Genomic DNA, 21,495 nt, shown 5'->3' with positions numbered 1-21,495 from the left:
GCATTGTCTTTATAACACCTTTGGGGCACCCACATCTAGCAGTCAATTATGAGGCTGCAAACTGGATCTGCCTCATTGATATTTAGTAGTTTGAAACATCCGCTTTTGATGACCAAGAGGTTAGCTTGAACTACACAAGACGTTCTTAGTTTGTTACTGGCTTAGAAACTCTACACGTGAACATGCTAGAAATTAGAAGAAAAAAGAAATGGAGTGCTTCTCTGCTTCACCCCCTTCCTCTCTCTTCCTCAAGACAAGCTCATACAGGAGGGACCTGGCTTACTATAGACTCGTCATACAGCGGGTGTATTTAACTGCCCTCGGAACGACCACTCTTACGAAGGCAAGACTTATTTCTGCCACTGACAACATGTGCTGGAGACACCAGAAAAAACTCCCCAGTCATGCTAGGCAGAGATCTGGAGGTCATCCATGGGTGTGGTCAGAGTCTTCCTAGAGCTACAAAATTGACTTTAAAAAAGAAAGCCACATAGCCCTGCCGAGTATTACTCAGTATGCTTTGTCTTAAAATAGAGACCAACGTCATCCAATCCAGTGGTTCTCAAATGTTACGACAATTCAGAATCTGAATGAAGCCTTAAAATTACCAATACTCAAGCTCTACAGGTGATTTCCACGTTCAGCCAAGCTTGGTGATCAAATCCCCTTGTTAACAATCAGCAGCACGGCCATCACCTATGAGCTTGGTAGAAATGCAGAACCTCAAGGTCCACTCAAGACCCACTGAGGAAGAATCAATAAGTACCTTAACAAGATCCCCTCCCCACTTCCAGCTACTTCATTTGTCCATTAAAATGTGAGAAGTACTGCTGTAGCCCACAAGCCAAGGTAAGCGCTAGCATCCAGCTCAACACCAAAATTGCTCTGGCACCAACTACAGCATTGCTAGAAGTAGGTCACTGGCCAAATATGAAAATGAGGAAAATACAGGAAAAAATGTACAAAGAGCAAACACAAGAGCTCCAAGAACAAAACAGTCCTGGGATGATTTAGTATGGAAAGACCCACAACATCCCCAGAGTACACATTTTCAAGTGGAGGAGACAGTTTATAAACAGATAAGCCTAATAATAATATTTACTAGTTTGATATGTATTGGTAAGGAAATCGGCAGGGTTCTGTGAAAGAGAATAATGGGGTGTCAATTTTAATAATAAAAATAAACATGTTAATAAAATAATAGCTAAGGGAGCTTGGATTTTTATCCTAAGTGCAATGGGAATTCATTGAAGAGCTTTAAGCAGTGGAAGTGATGTGATATTTACATTTTAAAAGATCACAGAAATGAGCAGTCCAAATGATCTTTTCAGAAAGCAAGTCATATCGTGTCAGCAAAATATGTCAATGACAAACCCAAAGTAAAGCCAAAGTCATCATCATATTCTTTAAGGCCCTGCATGACCTAACCCCCATTACCTGACATCCTCTACTTCCCTCTCTCCTCTGCTCCAGCCACATTGGTAGGTTTACTGTTCCTCAAACACATCAAGCATGATCAGGGCCTTTGCATTTGCTCTTTCCTCTGCTTTGGACACTCTTACCCAGATATGCATATGCCTCCTTCTCCTATCCTTTGGGTTTCTGTCCCAATGTCAACTACTCAGAGATAGCACCATTGGCTGACCAATATAACATAGCACCCACACATCCCTAATTTTTCTATTTTCCTCTCTTTCCTTTACCCTGTTTTAATCTTCCTTATTACACATATTGCCGCCTAATATTTTCCATATTATTCATTTACTTATTTCCCAGCTATACAGAAGCTCTAAGGGCTTTGTTTTATCCATTGTTATATTTTGAGAACCTAGAACAAATCTAGTCTGTAGTAAGATCACAATAAATAAGTTGAATGAATTCACCGAAAAAATGAATGAATGGCTGCTATGTGAGAAATGCATTAGAGTGACAAGAGCCAAAAGAGGAAGATCAGATGGAAGAATATCACAGTGGAGCCGAGTGTGGACAGTGTCTTGGACTAGGCTAGAGGCAGAAGAAATAAAAAGAAGGGATTCTATTTGAAACTCTTTTTTGGAAGGAGAATGAAAAGAATACATAGTTAGAATGAAATATAAAAGAGAGGAACTCTGGTAGCAAGCCTTCAAGATGGCCCCCAATGATCCTTGCCTTCTGGTATTTGTGCCTTCATGCAGTCCCCTCTGAATAAGTCCCACAGTGAATAAGGCAGAACTGGTGATTGGTAGAACACTGTAGAACTGAGAGTGCATGACTTCCAAGGTGAGGCCATAAATGACACTGTAGCTTCTACTTTGCTGTCTTGGGTTGTTGACTCTGAGGGAGACCAGCCACTCTGTCATGAAGACACGCAAGGAGCCCTGCGTAGCAGCCACCCAAAGGGAGAGGAACTGAGGTCTCCTACGAACAGCCAGCAGCAACTTGCCAGCTGTGTGAGTGGGCCATGTTGCAATGGATCCTCCAGTTGCACCAAACGTTCATATGACAAAGCCCCCACCAACATGTGACTGTGACTTCCTGAGAGTCCCCAAGTCAGAACAAACTATCTCCTGTGAGTAAAATAAATATTCGTTGCCATGTTAGGACATAAGTTTTGTCATAATTTCTTGCACAGCAATGAACAACTAATACAAGGGCAGTGAGGAAAAGAATCTACTCCCAGATTTCTACCTTTAATAATTTAAGGGATGATGGTGTCATTTGTCAAGATGGGAAAGACATTGGGCAATAATTATACTCATATTGTTATCCAGAGCCGTAATAAATCATGTTCCACATGCTCTTGTTAAAATTTATTTAGTCATTCAACTCATCTTATTGAGGATTACCATGAAACAGGCAACGTCGAAGACCCTACAGATACAGCAATAAATATGGTTTAGTCACTGCCCTCAAGGAGTAAGTCTGTAGGTTCATGAATCTAAAAACTACTTGTAACCTTTGTTCATATTTTTCTGTCTCTCCCATTTTTAAGAATTGCTTGTAAAGAAACAACCGTTAAAGGGGGAAGGTGTGGGCGCCTGGGTGGCTCAGTCAGTTAAGCAGCTGACTCTTGATTTCAGTTCAGCTCTTGATCTCAAGGTTGTGAGTTCAAGCTCCATGTTAGGCTCCACTGGAGCCTACTTAAACACACACACACACACACACACACACACACACACACACAATGTAAAGTTATATTCACTTTGGGGCTAGGACTTGGAAAAAATACAGAAATAAATATATACAATTTATTTATCAAGTAGTTGAGATTATAGACCAACTTTTTATCTTAACCAAATTTCAGTTATTTCTTGTTTGAAAAGGTAATATATATTCTGTTTAAGAAGGTTAATGTGAGGGGCACCTGGGTGGCTCAGTCATTGAGCATCTGCCTTCGGCTCAGGTCATGATCCCAGGGTCCTGGGATCGAGCCCCGCATCAGGCTCCCTGCTCAGCGGGAAGCCTGCTTCTCCCTCTCCCACTCTGTCTCTTGCTGTGTTCCCTCTCTCACTGTGTCTCTCTCTGTCAAATAAATAAATAAAATCTTTAAAAAGAGGTAATGCTGAACACTGTACATAAATTTAATTGTGGGACATCTCAGGCAATAATAAGGGCTGGAGGAGCTGCAAGAGCAAGTGATAGAGCTTCTTCTAAAGTTAGACATGAAAAACCATGAAGATACTTGTATCCCCCGCAAATCCTCCCTAAAAGGGGACTTGAGCAGAGAATGATTTTAAGAATCAAGCGGTAGAATGACCTAGTCTGTGAATACTGATCAGCCTCCTTCCCCTGTAGCCACTCCTGTCATTGACCAATGGTTCAGGGAAAAAGTGATCATGGTGGCAAGGAGGGAGGTTATACACGGACTCAGCAACATGGATTTCCTCTCGCCAGCCTGGCTACAGCCACCAGTGGGCACCCGACAGAAACCAAAACTGAGTCCCTAATATGGCACCATTCCCGGGGTGATCAGCTAACCACCCGGTTGCAGGTTGACTACACTGGGACCACTTCCATCGTGGAAGGGGAAGAGCTTTGTTCTTACTGAAGTGGACACACAGAAAAGAAGATACACCCAGAAGAAGAAGCACTGTGAAGACAGGCAGAGATCAGAGTAAAGCGGCCACAAGCCAGGGAATGCCAAGGAATATGGCAGCCACCACAGCAGAAGCTAGAAGAGGCATGGAATGGTTTACCCTTAGAGCCCCCAGAGGAAGTATAAGACCCTGCTGGATTTCAGACTTCTGGCCTGCTAGCAACTGATAAAAGAAATATAACCTTTGGAAGCCCTGTTGTTTAAAGAAAGAGCAATCAATTTCAAAGTTAAAAGATCTAGATGTGAATCTTGCCTCCACCCCAGAGGAGGACAAATCACTTCACTTTTCTAAGGCTTCTTGTCTTCATCTGCAAAGCTGAGAATCTTAAGATGAGATCCCATAAAGAAAAACCCTTTGTGAAATTAAGCACGACATTACCATCATCCTCCGCAAACACTTACTTTTTTAAAAAGATTTTATGTATTTATTTGAGGGAGAGAGAGAGAGAGCACAAGCATGGGGAGGGGCAGAGGCAGAGGGAGAAGCAGACTCCCCACTGAGCAGAGAGCCTGATGCGGGACTCGATCCCCGGACGCTGGTATCATGACCTGAGCTGAAGGCAGAGGCTTAACTGACTGAACCACCCTGGCGCCCTACCCTCCTCAAACAGTTAAAATTCATTTTATTTATTTATTTATTTATTTTGAGGGAGAGGGAGAGGGAGAGAGCATGTGGGCAAGTGTGGGGAGGGGCAGAGGGAGAGGGAGTCTCAAGCAGACTCCCCACTCCGCCACAGATCCTGGTGCAGGGTTTGATCTCACGACCCTGAGATCATGACCTGAGCTGAAATCAAGAGTCAAACGCTTAACTGACTGAGCCACCCACTAAAATTCACTTTTAGACAGCAGGTTATCCCTTAAGCTACCATTTCACTTTCCAAAAGAAGTCCTAGAAATACTACCTCCGCCAACGCAGCAGACGATACCTTGCAAGAAGAAAATGGTCTACTTACATAATTAGCCTTGCGTTTGTTTAGGGCATTGGAGCAGGGAGCGTCTGACTTCTATTCCTGAGTGAAACCCAGACCACAATGGGGAGTAGGGGGGCGGTCCACATCAAGGCGTCCTGCGGCTCCCTCCCCGACCCTCCCCTAGCGGGCATTGGGGGAATCGCCACTCCCATCCCCATTCGGTCTGGCTTTGGCTGGAGGAAAGGGAACCAGAGTGGGCTGCACCCGCTCCTGGGCAACATGTCCTTCCGTTCCCACTCGCAAAGAGGCGCGAGGGGGCCCCTAATGCCCTGTCACGTACACACACACTGGGCGGTACACACGTATGGCTCCCAGGATCCACAGGAAGCCACGTGAACACTATCACACAGGTGCCCGCAGACCTACCTGAGGCACATGCTTTCCCACACACACAGATACACAGACAGACCCAGCTTGAGCTTGTTCCTACCCAGGCAGGACTTCCAAAGGCTTGGGCAAGAGAAGATATAGCAGGGCCCAGCGTGCAATTAGCCACATTGCCCAGGGTGCCCTTACTTAATCATCTTTCTCTGTCTAGTCTCCTAAACTGATGTCGGTACCTCCCACGGATGCTTCAACCTCGCCTGGACTGCATCATTACTGCTCCACCCCCGAATGGGAATCAGTGTGCCCTCCACATGCCACGGACCAGTGTCCTGAAAAGAGAATATTTTATCTCAGAAAGCTTTCTCCCAGCCCGGCCATTTCTTTACACTGGGCACCCTATACAGCTAATTTTTAAGATGATTTTCTTTCTCAGGGCACCTGGGTGGCTCAGTCAGTTAGGCATCTGACTCTTGATTTCAGCTCAGGTCATGATCTCAGGGTCGTGGGATCGAGCCCCTGCCTCCGGCTCTGCGCTCAGTTTGAGGTTCTCTCGTTCTCTCTGCCCCTCCCCCCAATTTCTCTCTCTAAATAAATAAATTTTTAAAAAAATAATAATTTTCTTTCTCATATCTCCCTCTTTCAGAACACTAACAAACTATTCTTCTAAATTAGATTTAGCAATGAGTTCAGTTTCTAATTAGCTCAAAGTGCTAGAGAGCAGTGATGGGCAGCTGAAACCCCCAGGCTAGGGTCTCAGAGTAGAGGCAGATTTTTTACTCCAAATGAGTTTCTCCCAGGAACGTAACACTAATGAACGCAGGATTGTTTTCATGTGTGAACTCCCTTCACTATGACTTCCCTCCTATGATTTCCTTTGAGCTTTACATAGTCATTTTTTTAAAAAGAGTCCCAAAGAGAGACAAGGAAAAGTAAGCATGACATTCCCCAATATCCTCCACTCACTGTGTCATATCCCTGTCATTCCCAAAGTGAATCAGAGAGCGAAGAGAGCCATAAACAGAAGCTTCCTTGATGGGTCCCAGAGTGTTGTGCGGACCACACAGCCACAACCACGGCCATCTCCAAAGTGTACAGAAAGCCATATACACAAAGATGCCTGTTTCCTGTCTTCATAGTTAAACAAAAACCAAAACCCACAAAGCAAGCCCAAAGCCAAGCCGCCATGATGGCAGGGCTTTGGTCCCAGCTGTCAGAGGGGCGTGTCAGCCTTTGTGCAGGGCTGCACATGAGTAAGCCCGAGATGGCTAAGTGGAATTTTGAGAAATAACAAACTCAAGACATGGATGTGGTTATCCAAACATCAAGGGACTTCTCCATTTGCACATGGATAATGATGCAGTTATATGCTTTGTTACATGGAGACCAGATGGGAGCCACTGAGCCCATCCTCAGCTTCCTGTCCCCCTGGAAGTCTTTACACACACACTTCGGGGCTGGAAGGAGAGAGGAGAGTCTACCAGAATCAAACCAAGACAGATTGTTAGGACATTCGGTCCCTAACACCTGAACAGGTGCAGAAAAGTCATGGGCACCCAGAAGTTTGGCTCAGGTTCTATTCCTCCACCAACTCACCAATTCTGGAGATCTCATTGAGGATCAGGCAACTGAGCTTTCCTTGGGTGCAAAATGGGGGTGGTGACATTAGAACTTATGTCCCTCCTAGTAATTAGGTAATTCAGCACTTGGAAAATACTGAAATCTTTGCCTTGATGTATAGGACTTGGCTCACTGAAATAAGAAAGGATCTGTTTGTTGTTATTTTATGAGGTGCTTAACCCAACTGAAGACCTGCAGAGGACTGGACCTACCTGGGTCAAGAAGGCAGAGTTGAGTGCCCTGAGATAAACCGGGATTTTCATGTCCAACGGGCAAGGATATAAAAACTGCCCTTGCCTCCTACTGGCTAAGTGACTTCAGGCAAGATCCCCCTGTGTCTTGGGTTTGTTATTCTAAAAGATGGGAGGTGAGAAGAGGTAACGTAAGCAAGCTCCAGTTCAGTGTCTTGCACCAAATAAAGACTCCAGGAGCTTCCATTGCCTTCCTTCCTCTTCCTCGAGCCATTTCTTAATTCTTATGTATGAATTCCTTAATTCATAGTCATTGAATGAATCTGTTGTTGTTTTGCTAACCTACAGTGGTTTTCTGATTACAAATATATATGTAAACATACATACATGTTCCTTTTTTGGACATCTAGGAAGCACACATAAGCAAGAAGAAAATAAGAGTCATCTCTATATCTAAAAATGAACACTGTTCACATTATGTGTGTACCCTTTGTGTCTTGGTATCTCTGTTTCTCTCTCTCTTTCATTTACATATTTCCGTATTTTTACAAGAGGGATTATTTGTGTCATCTACATCTTTCACTTAATATATCCAGCCCGTCCCTGGTGTCTATGTTTCTGTGTCACTAAATACTCTCCCACAATATGATTTTAGCACATGTAAAGTCTTCCAATATTTAAATGTAGCCTCATTTACTGACCAATATAAAAGTGCTTTTTGGGGCACCTGGGGGGGCACAGTCGGTTGAGCATCAGACTCTTGGTTTCGGCTCAGGTCGTGATCTCAGGGTCCTGAGATCGAGCCCCATGTCTGGCTCTGAGCTCAGCGCAGTCTCCTTGAGAGTCTCTCTCTCCCTTCCCTTTTGCCTCTCCCTCCCCCATCTGCATGCATGCATGCTCTCTTTCTCTCTCTCTCTTTAAAATAAAATTTTTTAAAAAGTGTTCTTTTACCTGAAGTTTTTACTTGTGAAACTAAAAAATGTTTGAGTACTAAACACAGGCTATGAAATAAATTAAACTGAATATAGCTTGGCAACAATGAAATAGCAAATTAGTTGTAACATGCCTACATAAATGCAATGTCTTCTTTCTTCTTTAACCACCAAGGCTGCTCACTGAGAAACTGCTGAAGTCCATGGTAAGGAGCGACAGGACCAGGTCTGTACCCTCACCTTGACCTGGATCATTTCATTTTCATATCTGTGCCTCTGACTTGCACTATCCGCTAGGATATGCTATAACCTGCTACCTTACCCATGTTGTTGGGCTCACTGCAGAGAGCTGCTCTTACAAGACACATTCTCGCCTAGAACAGTATGATTTCTTCTACTTATATGTCTTACTATTGGCCCATCCAACTCTAGCCCAATTCTATTTATTATCCTAGAAACATAGGTCATTTAGGAACACTTAGCCACCTCCTTTGGTTCTATGTAGTCTTCCAACATTCCTGACATCTGGCCTACTCTCCTGTTGAAGACATCCAGGGAAGAAGATATGTATTTGGGGGCGGGGGGGGGTATCCTGTGCACATGCATACATACATATGCTACTTGATAAACCCTCTAAATGTTTAAAAACACTTTCCACCTGGCACCTTCATAGGTAGACAGGAAATATATATAAAACAAAGCTATATATATAACAAAAAACTCAGTATCTTTGCCATCTTTATAGATAGAATATATATGTGTGTGCGTTGCCTACATATTGCCCCCCCAAAAAAAACTCAATGTCTATAGCCATGTGTTTTTTCCTGAGTAGTTGTCACAATCAATTAAAATGCATTTATGTGGCTTTTAAAATAAATTCCATCAGACCCGTTTCTGTCTGGTTGGGAAACAATTACTGCCCATTTGCTAAGTGCCCCCACTCCTCATACTATGTTCCAGTGAACTAAAGACCTCTGGCAATAATAGATTTACAACTCAGCAAGATTAAACAATTTACCGTTATTTATGACAGCAGGGCTGGGTTTTCTGTATTATATTCCACATTAGCATCTGTCACTTTACATTTGGGAGATCCTGTCCAAAAAAAGATTATGCCTCTGAACCAAACATTCGGCAAGGCTGCGGGAACAGACACCCTGACAAACATCCTGACAAAATACTTTAATGCATCTCTAGCGTCGGCAGCTGAGCATTTTCAGACAACTCAGCAGATTAGCGTGGAGTCTCTTAGCCTCTGCTTGCTCTGTTCCTCTCAGTAATCTCTCACATGGCCCAGTCCATTAGGCTTGAAAATCCTCATGAAATGAGCAGATTAAGATCTGGCTTCAGTAGGGGAGGGGGGGTCTACTTGAATGCAACCGGAGCCTCAGAAAGGTTTAAGGTGGAAAAGCATGGCATTGACTCAGCTCATTCATACCAGGAAATAATGCACAGACCCCGCAAAAAAAAGTCCTTGGAGTTAAAGTCTATGCCAGAGCAGCTGTTGCCACCTCAAGTACTGTGGCAGGGTGTGTGTGCATGAGCGAGAGTGTGTGTGTGTGTGTGTGTGTGTGTGTGTGTGTGTGTGTGTGTGTGCATACAGACATGCACACACACTAGGAGCGAGGATGGGATGGCGACTTCAGCAGTCACCACCCAAGCCTTAGCCCACAGCATGGAAGAAAGCCAAACGTCAAGAGGAAGCCTTACCAAAGCAACTGGGATCACCACATCAACAGGCACCTTCTGGTCAGTAAAGTTACTGAGACTACAAAGCACATATGCCCAGGTCCTCTTATTCTAATCAGAGGAAAAGAGCTTGGTAATAGTTGTCTTATGAGAATAAATAAAACAATTGATTATAATCCTCCCAACAAACATGGAAGATGTGGGGGCAAGTGGTTTTACTTTCCCTATTTGTATAAATGAGGAGACCAACCCTGGAAAGCCACTTGACTTCTCTGCACTCATACAAGTTGCAAACGGTAGTACTGGGATTCAAATCCAGACCTTCTCCTTTTTTCTTTATTATTTTTTCCTGGTGTGTTTAATCATGAGAGCAATGCACACACCATGTATGAGCATTTAATAAAGAGAAGTATATGAAGTAGAAAGAGAAAGGATTCTCCTTCCCCACCATACACAACCACATACCCATACCCCCTACCATACACACACCACAGATGTATTCACTGTTAACTGTTAACTAGAGTTATGTTCTTCCAACCCTATTTTCTATGCCTACATTATAGATTTGTTTAATGTGGCCAGAGACCCAGGTGACATTTTTAACTGAGCTGCTTTATTAAGTCTTGGGATAAAGCATAATGGTGTTTATTGAAAAGACAGTCACACATCAGCAACATTATGTGTGAAACTTGCCTGAAGAATTTTCTATAAAACATCTCTTCTCTTTGAGCCCTCTGTGAACTCTGGAAGTTTGATAGTTTCTATAGAGATGAGGGATAGAAGTTGGAACTATATTCTTCTTAATCTACAACTGCTTTGTTTTACTGAACAAACTATCATTCATATCTTTTTCAGGTACTGTATAGATCCGCCTCCTTTGTTTACGGGTTTTAATGCCTCAGTGTTATGCTCATGTCATGCATTAGGTACCTGTTTGCTACTATTGAACATATAAACTGTTTCCAAGGTTTTCTTTTTTTTTTTAAATAGGTTTTATTTATTTACTTATTTATTTATTTGCCAGAGAGAGAGAGAGAGAGAGAAGAGCACAAGCAGGGGGAGCAGCTGAGGGAAAGGGAGAAGAGGCTCCCCACCGAGCAGGAAGCCGGATGTGGGGCTCGATCCCTGGACCCTGGGATTATGACCTGAGCTGAAGGCAGACGCATAACGGACTGAGCCACCCAGGCGCCCCTGTTTCCAAGGTTTTCTTTTGCAAAATGCTGTGGCAAGTATTCTTGTATGTAGACATTTCCACGTTTGTATTAGAAAATTTACAGGATAGATTCTCAGATTAAGGGACTGGTGGATTATTAGACAAGTACTCGATTCATTTTGATACACACAGCTAAAATGCCTGGACAAAAAGTTCTATCGATTTAACTTCCATTCGCATGACAATTTTCAGACATTCATACCAGCTCTGAGTACTTTCGGTTTTTTTCAAATTGATGGATTGTTTTTGTTTATATTTTTCCAGTTATTAATGAGGACGATCTCCTTTTCATATGTTCATTGTTGTAGTTGACAATATTTCTTTTGAATTTTTTGAATTCTTTACTGATTTGGAAAAGCTTTTCATATGGTGTAGATATTAACCATTTCTTATAAACTCTGGTCTTCTGATTTCAACTTCTTTTCTCTTTCCATTAGAAAGCCTTAAATATAAAACTAGATACCCCTAGCTACAAAAGAGGACTCTTATTGGAGGAAAACAAAAGAAAGGCAATAATTAAATATTACATTACAAAACACCTATAACCAGAAACTTGGAAAGGGAAAGAACAATTTCTGTGATTTGATGCCAAGAAGAAGGATTTCTTTGAATTTCCTGAAAATTTTCTCTTCGTACAAATACAAGCATCACTCCAAAATTTGACCATCACTAAAAATGTAGGAGATGAAAGATTCAGAAAATGTGGATTTTAACATGTCTTGTGTATATTCTAGATATCCTCTTATTCACAACTAGTGAGAGTCAAGTCGGATGAAAGGGCCTAAACTTTTTCCTTTGGCTCCACAAGTATAAACATTAGAGGCATATTGGCCAAATCTTGAATGTTTGCAATTAACTGTCAAAGCTGTAGTCTAACAAAGGACACTGAGTTTTCTACCTTCAATTTAAAGATCCCTGGGAAATTCAGATCTTTTCCCCCCCTGCCTATTATTCTCAAATAATCCTGTCCAAATCTTACCCCAGTATTTGTTTACATTACTCTTGTCTAACAGAAGAGTGGCCAGGGCCCAAAACATGAAGGGTAAGGTGAGGAAAGTCAATACCTATGCTTAGTTTTCTCAAAATTAGGTTCCAACTTCTATCCCTCAAGTCTGTACAGAAACCATCAAACTTCCAGAGTTCACGAAGGGCTCAAAGAGAACAGATGTTTTATAGAAAATTCCTCAGGCAAGTTTCACACATAATGTTGCTGATGTGTGTCTGTCTTTTCAATAAACATCATTATGCTTTATCACAAGATTTAATAACTCAGCTTAGTTAAAAATGTCATCTGGGTCTCTGGGCACATTAAACAAAGCTTAAAATAACCCACCCCAGCAACTGGGAGGGCCCAGCTGTTCTTAAAACCTCTCCCGTTCCTTTTCCTTCCCCATAAAAAAAGTGAATGACGACTTGAGGCTAAAAGATTCAAGAATGAGCTAACTGAACAGGGAGATAGATGGAACCAAGGGCACCCTAAAATTGGCTATTGCCCATATAATAGATTTCCCATTTCCACAATTCAGGGATGGGGATTTGGGAAGGGAAGCGAGAGAAAGTTATGACAAGCTCTTTAGGGCTTTCTTGTATATTACAAGCCCGCCCTTCCTAATGTCTGGGCCATAGTAACTCATTCCATTCACCTATTCTGCAGTGAACACCAGTAGAAATACAGACCAGTCACCACCCAGTTCTTTTTCCCTTCTGGAGACAAGACCTGATGCCAGCTTATCCCAGAATTCCAGATCCATCCCAGTAAAGAAGGCTTATATGTTGAAACACAGGCTCCCCCTCCTGCTGCCTACTTCCTCCCTCCCTACATCCCACACACCACCATATTCCACTCTGCCTCCCTTCCAAATCCATGCTCCTTTTCTTTGTTCCCCAGAGAGCTCTAGTAAATGTCAGGGCAAATGCACTCCCGTTCTTTGGAACAACCACCTTTGCATGGCCCACTGGAATCAAATACGACTGGTACAAACACCCATTTGGAAGGCACACCCAAGTCCCATGCTGACCCAGCCTTCTTCATACCATTGCACTTCAACCTCCACCCCTAAAAGATTTCACAAGGCATTGAGAAGTTCTTGTAAGCTGAACTGATTCCGTAAGCTGAACTGTATGCTAATATGATTATTACCATTGCTGATCATCATATGGCCAGCATAGTGTGCGGCAAATCAACAAATGGATTTTCCCTTGGCTAAAACTTGGACCGGAGTTATAAGTTGTTTTATTCAATACATGCAGTCAAATCATTATTTTGTGAGATATATTCAGTTGACCATAATAATATTCCCTTACATTTCTTAAAGCTATGGATGTTACATAACACTTTCATTTGATTCCCAGGATAACGCAGCCATGCTCTCATAACCAATTTATAGATGAGGAAACAAGTGGTTTCTAGGTATTTCAAGAGTCTGAAGCATTTGCTCAGCAGCCCGTATGGCAGAGCTAGGAAAAGGAAGCAAGCCTTCCAGCTGCTGATACAGTGCTTTGTCTACCATACCTCATTGTCTCAAGTCAAAAGAGAGTGTGGTTATCACATGAAGAAATCTGGTTTGGGTTTGCCAAATATGCATTCACGGTGTTTGGTGACCTACGTTTATTTAACTTATAGTTGCTTTTGGATGTAACAGTCTGGATCCATAAAAAAAAAAAATTCCACATTTTAAATGCTGAATTATAGAGCTGTGCTATCCAGTATGACAGCTTTTAATCACTTACAGTGATTTAAACTTAAATTTTAATGAATTAAAATTAAATAAAATACAAGATTCAGTTCTTCAGTCACACTTGGTACATTTTGAGTGTTTGATAATCACATGTGGCTAGTGGCCAGGATAGATTACAGAACCTTTCCATCATCTCAAAAAGTTCTAAAAGTTCCATCAGACAGTGATGATATATAGTGTCATCTCCAGAGACAGAAGACTTTAGAAAGTCAGAAACATCTTCAGTCAGACATAGTGCTGCCATCTGTCCAATATTAAAGATATTTTAGGACTTAAAAAAAAAAGATTAGAACAAAGAGGAGAAAGAGAGAGATGCCCTTAGTCACAGACGGATTCACCGAGAAAAAGGCAAAGGTGTTTATTCATAATGTAGCCATTATTTACATTTAGCTCTTGAAATCTTTAAGAGAGTAAAATAAATTGATACCTAGAGGATCTAAACCCCTGAAGAGTATCTGAAGCAAATGGAAAAAGAAATAGGATATGGTGATTAACATAATAATAAAAAATCACTTACTTACAAACTAAGTTTAAATTAGTAACAAACTAAGTTTTGCAATTCATTTAAATGATGCTAGTTACTCTCATACTTAGTAGTTATTTTTCTTTTGCCCCATATGTTATGACACAGTCTATATCTTTAAAAGAGAATAAAAATACTTCTGGGGACTTTTTAAATAAGTTCACACAGCCATATAAAAATTACAAAAACAGGTAAAAATGTCTTCTCACTTATTTACAAATTCATTCAAATGGATTATATAAAAATTCAGGAGTCCACAGTGATACTCAAAAGAGCAAAAGCAAAGCCAAACAAATTCATGTGTCAACAGGGGAAGTGGCTATTTCACCAAATCCTGACTCTGAAAATTGGTAATTTAAAAAGGGAAAGAAATAGGGCGCCTGGGTGGCTCAGTTGGTTAAGCAACTGCCTTCGGCTCAGGTCATGATCCTGGAGTCCTGGGATCGAGTCCCGCATCGGGCTCCCTGCTCAGCCGGGAGTCTGCTTCTCCCCCTGACCCTCTTCCCTCTCGTGCTTTCTATCTCTCATTCTCTCTCTCTCTCTGAAGTAAATAAATAAAATCTTTTTTTAAAAAGGGAAAGAAATAAACATATATTCTGCTTTTCTAGAAGGAACTATATTACGGGAGAGCCCAATAGTGAGGAAAATACCCAATTTTTAGAAAAATGCTAGCTGAAGCATGTAGATGGGATTAGAGGATTCAAAAATCATTTTGAAACTGCTAATGAAATAATCTACTCAAGCCAGGATGCTAAACAACTGAGTAAAGTTTGACTGGAACTAGATATTCATATGGTACAAACCTCGCCCCACAGGCTACTGGCCAGTGCCGAGGGGGAAAAGCCTGGAAAACAGAGGCAATCACCACAACAGCCCTATAATCATCTCAGTATCATGAACAACTGGTCATCCAGAGATTGTTTCCTGACACGATACAACATGAATATACACCATCGCCTACAAAATAGTCTTGCAAAAAAAAAAAAAATTTTGTTGAGCCTGAATCTAATTAAGCCTTTAGAACCAATTTCTAGTTACACCCCCCCCCACACACACACACAGGCAATATAATGAAAAGTTAAATGACACCATTAAAAAAAAATCAGAAAATTTCAGAAATGGGGAGCAGAGGGGGGCATTCTACAAGACAACCAATCGACCCAGCCTCTTCAATAAGTCAATTTCATTAACAAAGAATAAAAATAAAGAGGGAGATATTTTCTAGGTTAAAGGAGATTTAAGATATAACCTAGTGCAATATGTATTCCTTGATTAGAAGAAACTAGTTTGAAGAAACAGCGACAAAAGACATTTCAGAATAACTGAGGAAATCTGAATGTGGACTGGGTAATAAATGAAGAAATCCTTTTTTATTTTGTTTGGGATGATAATGATATTGTAACTATCAAGAAAGTTATTCTTGGTTTTTAGAGATCCCTACTGAATTTAGGGATAAAATGTGTAAAATGTCATTTTTAAAATATACTTTAAAATACTTTAGCCCTCAAAAAAGATGAAACAAACATAGGAAAAAGTTAACAGCCTAGTGTATGGGCATATGGATGTCATTTCTCTATTCTCTCCACTTTTCTGAAAGTTTGAAATTTTCATAATTTTACAATAAAAAATTTTTTATCCCAAATTGTACAGGGTATATGTCTGGGAATCTATTTCAAACTTTATGATATACTAAAACATAAGTAGTGCAGTTCATCATTTTGGAAATTTCAAACTTCTCTTCTCCTCTAGCAATTATATAAACAAAGAGCAACTATAGTTTGTTATATTAAACTGCTTAGTAAAATTAACTTTTTCTATCAAAACCAAGATTTTTCAGATACAGAGAGGCAGCCTACCCACTCAGATTCAAGTTAGTTCAAAGAAAATAAATTCTATTTTTCTACTGTTTTTCTAGCCCATTTATGAATACCCAATGGGAAATCAAGAGGGGCAAAGTTTTTAGAATCAAAGGTCCTCATTCTTGAGTGTAACTCTACGGGCCAAGTCAGGAGACAAGTGCATTCCCATTAATTTGCCATCATTCAAGACCAATTTTGCTCACGGTAAACCCCTTTTCTCCTAAAGCCAGCCTTCTGATTGTTCACTTTGCTTGAGCAAAAAGCCCTCAAGAAGATGAACAAAATGAGGAAAAGACTGGTTAAAACTTGCTGCCTGAAACTTTGATAAATGTTGACCATTCCCTTCACCCATACCCACCCATTCTAGAAGTAATACTTTCAGATTATTGAAGAGATGGTGATTCTGGGTGGATTAGGACTTGTCATTCTGTCCTTGTAACAACCGTGAGGTTAAGCATGGCTCTATTTTAACCATTTATTAACATGCTAACTATCTCCTAAAATAAACTCCACCCTTAAAGTTAATAAAATGTAGTTACCAGAGAAGACCCATTGAAGTAACAAGTTGAAGAGGCTTCATGGGAACGTGTGCCAAGAAATAAGAAAGCATAATAATACCTTGCCCCTGCAAATCGACAACTGTAGCTTCAAAAATATCCTCACCCACAATAAATAAGTGGATGTTTCTCTCATTCGCTGGAAAAATTGGCCCAGGAAGGAGTATGAGGGCTGCCCCAGCTCTCCCAAGGCTCCTTATTCTCCATCACCCCACGGGAACAGCTTTGTCAGACAAGAGTAAAAGACCATTTGTCAACCTTTCTCCAACTCCCTGATTCAAGCCAACTTTTATCAATCCCAAGTAAGGAGCCAGAGAGAAATACAAGTCCTGTATCACCAGCTGCATCATCTGCTGGGGTTGGAAATCCCAGCTCCACCACCCATGTCACCCCTCGGCGCTTTTCTCCCAATTGCTTTTGGGTTCTTTTATTTAGGGAAAAAAAATCCACTTTCCCCACCCCTAAAACACTGAGAGAGGGGAATCAGAGTAGACAAACATGGAGCGTGGACAACACCAAAGACCGAAAAACAAAAAGAAAGAAAGGAAGGGAGAAAATTAAAAGGAGGGGCTCAGGAAGGAGAAAGGGAATCCACAAGCCAGACAGTTGTTTAGTTTCACTTTTTTTCAATGTTCGCACTCATTTATACATCTGTAGGCATTCCGCTTAAATGTACTATGTGTGGGGATCTGACTGTATGAACAAGGCTGAAATGACTCTTTTAGACATTTCTCACAAAGACCCCTGAAGTGAGGTCTCCCTCTTGCAGAAGTCCACAGAGGCTGTGGGGTTTGGGAAGGAGGACACAGGGGTACGGGTTGATGCCAGAAGGGGTTTCTAGTTGTAGGACAGAAAGGAAGGAGGGAGAAGGAGAAAAACCCAAGGTCTGCAGAGGTCGTGGGAGAAGAGAGAGGAACTGAGGATGAAAACTGAAAGGGAGAAGAGGTACAAAATGCTGTCAACCGCCAAAGAGCCTCTTGCAGAGAAGTCAGGAATTGCTTTAAGAAAGGCATGGCAAGTCTCATTTCAGATCATTGAGAGATAACACCTCCCCCAATACACACACACACACACACACACACACACACACACACACACACACACACACACACTACTGAGAGCCCAGGCTGTATGCCATCAAAGTGATCTCCACCCCAGCTCTACCCCAATCAGATTAATAGTGAAGTAATTCCACTGGGTTAACGAACCACGTATATTAAAAATCTTTAGGGTCTACTCTTGCCAAACATGTCAGGGATCCACACTGGAGTGTGTGTGTGTGTGTGTGTGTGTGTGTGTGTGTGTGTGTGTACGCACGCGTGTGTTTGAGACAACACTACTGTTAAATCTGGCAGAGCCAAAATTTAGGGGGGAAGAAGAGAACAGCAGATAGGACACAGGAGAAAAAAGAAGGAAGGGGGTAACCACTATGTTGGCAGCTTAGGAAAGAAGTGGGGGGAGGGAGGGTAGTGAATGCGGTCAGAATAGATAGTTTTAAAGGGTTGGGGAAGAGAAGGCCCAAAAGGAACGCGGGCAGGTGCGGGACGTGGGCAGAGAGCCGGGGAGGGCTCAGGGCGATGTGGCAGGTTCCCTGGAGGCGGAACCTTGAAGGCCTTTCGGGGACCCGGGAGGAGAGGACCTGGGAGAGCCAGGGGCCAGGGTGGCGGTGGGGGTGGGGATGGGGGTCGGGCGCGGGGCGGCAGGCTGGAGGGGCCAGGGCGGGGCCCGCGCACTGCGGCGGCGCGGCGGGAGGCGAGGGTCGGCCGGGGCAGGTCACTCACCCCGTTGGCCGCGGCCATCTGCACCACGATCTCGGTGGCCGTCCTGCTGAAGTACCTGCCGTCGCTGCCCACCACCATGGTGCAGCCCTGGCGGTCACGCAGGTCGATGGACGACAGCACGCTCTGGATGAAGTTGGGCAGGTAGTTGCGCTGGCCCTCGAAGAGGCCGGTGGGCCGCCGCAGTCCCCCGCCGCCGGCCGGCCGCTGGTCCTCGTAGGGCACGGTGGGCACCGTCAGCACCGGGATGGGGCTCCCCTCCATGGCGCCTCCTGGCCGGTCCTGCCGCGGCTCCCGGGAGCCCGAGGGAATCTGCAGCCCGCCGGGCTAACCCCCCCCCGCCCCCCCACCGGCTTGGCTGCGCGCCCGGGCTCCGCCTCGCGCCCCGGCCCCGGCCCCCTCCGCAGCCGGCCCGCGCCCTGCGCCCTGCGCCCTCCCGCGGCACCGACAGTCCTCCCTCTCCGCGTCGCCCAGCAGAGTTCGGCCTCTACCTTCCCAGAAAGTTTGCTCCCGTCCAAATCCCTCTCCAGCCGGATGGCGCGAGGCGCCGGCAGGATCTGGGCCCCAGCTGGACTCACTCTCGGGGTGTCCCAGGGCCGGCTAGCCCGACCCCGGCGACCCTGCTCGCGCGCCTGGCCCCAGACTTTCCCAACGATCGCTTCTCTCCGGGAGCACACCCCCTGCTAGAAAACAGCCCGGAGGGTGGGGTGGTGAGAGCTTGAGCAGGATTTGTGGACCTCTCCCAGACCCCCACTCCCTCTTCCCTCCCACCGCAGCCTTGTCTCCGGGTCTCCCTGCAAGTGAGCCGTTAACAAGCCCAAGTTTCTCTTTTGAACAAGGACAAGGGAGGGAGTTGGGAGGGGGCTGAAACTTTTGCCACCAGCGAACAGCCCCGGCCAAAAATAACCCTGGAAAGGCGAACTGAGAATTGTTATCTTCTGCCAGTGCTGAAATTGGAGGCTGAGCGTTGCATGTGTGTCTGTGTGTGTGAGTACACACCCCACCACTACCATTTGTTGCAGGGAATCACAGACTGTCAGGCCCTTCAATCCAGCAGGACCCATCCAACGATCCACACTTTTCCCTGGGCTCTCTCAAGGCAGCGAGATCTGCAGCGTGGAAACTTTTCTTCCCCTGTTTGTTGTGGTGGTTGCAACAACAGCAACACAGACGCGTACTTCTTTATTCTTCTTACTCCTCTCACCCTCCCTAGCCCAGCTCATGCTTAGAAACAGGCTGGCCCCACACTGTATTTGTCCACACTGCAGAGCTCCTACCCGGATCAATCATTTTCAAGAGGAGAAGTGTAAAGCCCTGTTTAATGAATGAATAAACCCAAATTCAACAAGGACAGGGTACCAGGAACTCTTTTGCGTCCCTTCCATGCGCCTTATCCTGCAGGGGCTAGGGATGTTCTGCCTTGTCTGCATAAAGTCCACCTAAAACCCAAAACCAAGAAATATTCCATAGAAAACAGAAGTGAAGAGAGAATGCATCAAAAGGATAAAATCCAAAGAGGAAAGAAACAACTGTTATTTGTTTTTTTGTTTCTATCACCTTTCACCCTCCAAGCATTTTTGCACCCACTAAGGTGACTGTCCTGAAATCTCTTGCTTCTTCTCCTCCCCCCAAATACCCTCCACTGGCTGGGACCAAACTTGACTTGCTGCAGGGTTAGAAAGTGTTTGATCACAGTAAGATGAGTGTGAATAGGAGCTCACACTTACATGCTGTTTTGCAGTTGGCAAAAGGCTTTGCATCTGTTTTCTCTTTGGAGACTCAAAACAAAAGAAGAAGGAATGGCATTCATATCATTCCCATTTTACAGATGAGAAAAGGGAGGCTTTCTGGGAGATCGAGGGAGTGGGTGAGATGGCATGTGCAGTCAGTCCGAACTCTTGTTTTTATTAATACCATTGAAGTGTGATGGGGAAACCACTGAAGCCACCAACAGAATCCTGTTGGGACTTTTTAGCTATCCTCTTAAACACCAAAGTTGGGTTGTCATTGTGTTTTTTAAAAATATATTTTTGTTTTTGTTTTTACCTCCACTCTCTCCTTGGACCCTCAAGAGCCCATTCCCCTGTAGCAACCAACAGACAGAACCTCATCACTTCTAAGGATCTGTGTATATCCCTATGGCACAGGGGTTTTTAAATCACTGTCTAATAACATTTTCTTTTGCAAGGAAGGGCAGTATCATTCCCAGAAGAGAAGGTAGTAAATCCTCTGCTCCAGTAAAGAAGAGAAGGACTCAGCCTCCAAGCCTCAGAGGTGACCAGAAGATCTACTCTTCCATCTCTCCACCTCCAACCTTGTTTCTCCTACCAAAGCCCAGCCCCTTCCACAGGGCTAAGGACAAGGCACGCACATCTCAGACAAGCTTTTACAGTTTTACCAGCCAAGAGGAAAACCTCTTCCCTTGGTTCTCATCCCCACATCCCCAAAGACTCTGGTCCAGCTCAAGGCAATGTGCCCCACCACATAGCCAGACCCCACAGTGTCTTTGGAGTTACGCCAAAGTAAGCGGGTGTTGTTCCCCAGAGGGAGGAGAGATGGGTGAGCACCATAATTGTCCCCCGCGTAAGTGACACTTGCACCTATCAAGTCTTTCAAAACGTGTTGTTCTTTTCGCTAAAGTCATACAGCACTTTGCATCGCTGATAAGGAATGCTTCACAGGCTTCTCTCCTCCAGCTGTATGTGACCTTGGAATAATTCCTTAACCTCTCCTCACCTGATATCCTCACTGCGAAATAAGAATCATTATCATCCTCACCTCACTGGTTGTTGGGAGGATTAAAGTACTTGGTATATAGTGTCTGACAAACAGGCATTTGATGAATGTTAGACGTTCATAGTATCGCCATCCATATCATACTTATTGTTATTATTAATGTCCTCTCCCTCAAGGAGTAACTTACATCTTTGTAGACCACCACTGTGTGGAAAGGGTCTTTGGGAAGAGGCGATATTCTATACACATTGGTTGAATGAATCTGTGGTTTTTGACAATGTTAATTCAA

The 21,495-nt window shown here is 43.5% G+C and overlaps 1 protein-coding gene across 2 annotated transcripts in view; it reads right to left on the bottom strand.

The window, feature by feature from the left end:
* PGM5 (phosphoglucomutase 5) overlaps positions 1–18,763 on the bottom strand; it is a 208,350-nt gene extending 189,587 nt beyond the window's left edge. For both annotated transcript variants that reach the window (XM_028117393.2, XM_028117394.2), the window contains exon 1: positions 18,474–18,763. In XM_028117393.2, the coding sequence (XP_027973194.2) occupies positions 18,474–18,734 (261 nt within the window). In that variant the 5' untranslated portion in view covers positions 18,735–18,763. The remainder of the gene's footprint in view (positions 1–18,473) is intronic.
* Between the last annotated feature and the right edge of the window lie 2,732 nt (positions 18,764–21,495).

The sequence above is a fragment of the Eumetopias jubatus genome, unplaced genomic scaffold (assembly GCF_037043125.1).
Source record: "Eumetopias jubatus isolate StellerSeaLion01/CBP00866 unplaced genomic scaffold, mEumJub1_p1.0 scaffold_15, whole genome shotgun sequence".
NCBI lineage: Eukaryota > Metazoa > Chordata > Mammalia > Carnivora > Otariidae > Eumetopias > Eumetopias jubatus.
Note: the sequence above shows the minus strand (reverse complement) of the source record. Positions and strands in the feature narration are given on the sequence as shown.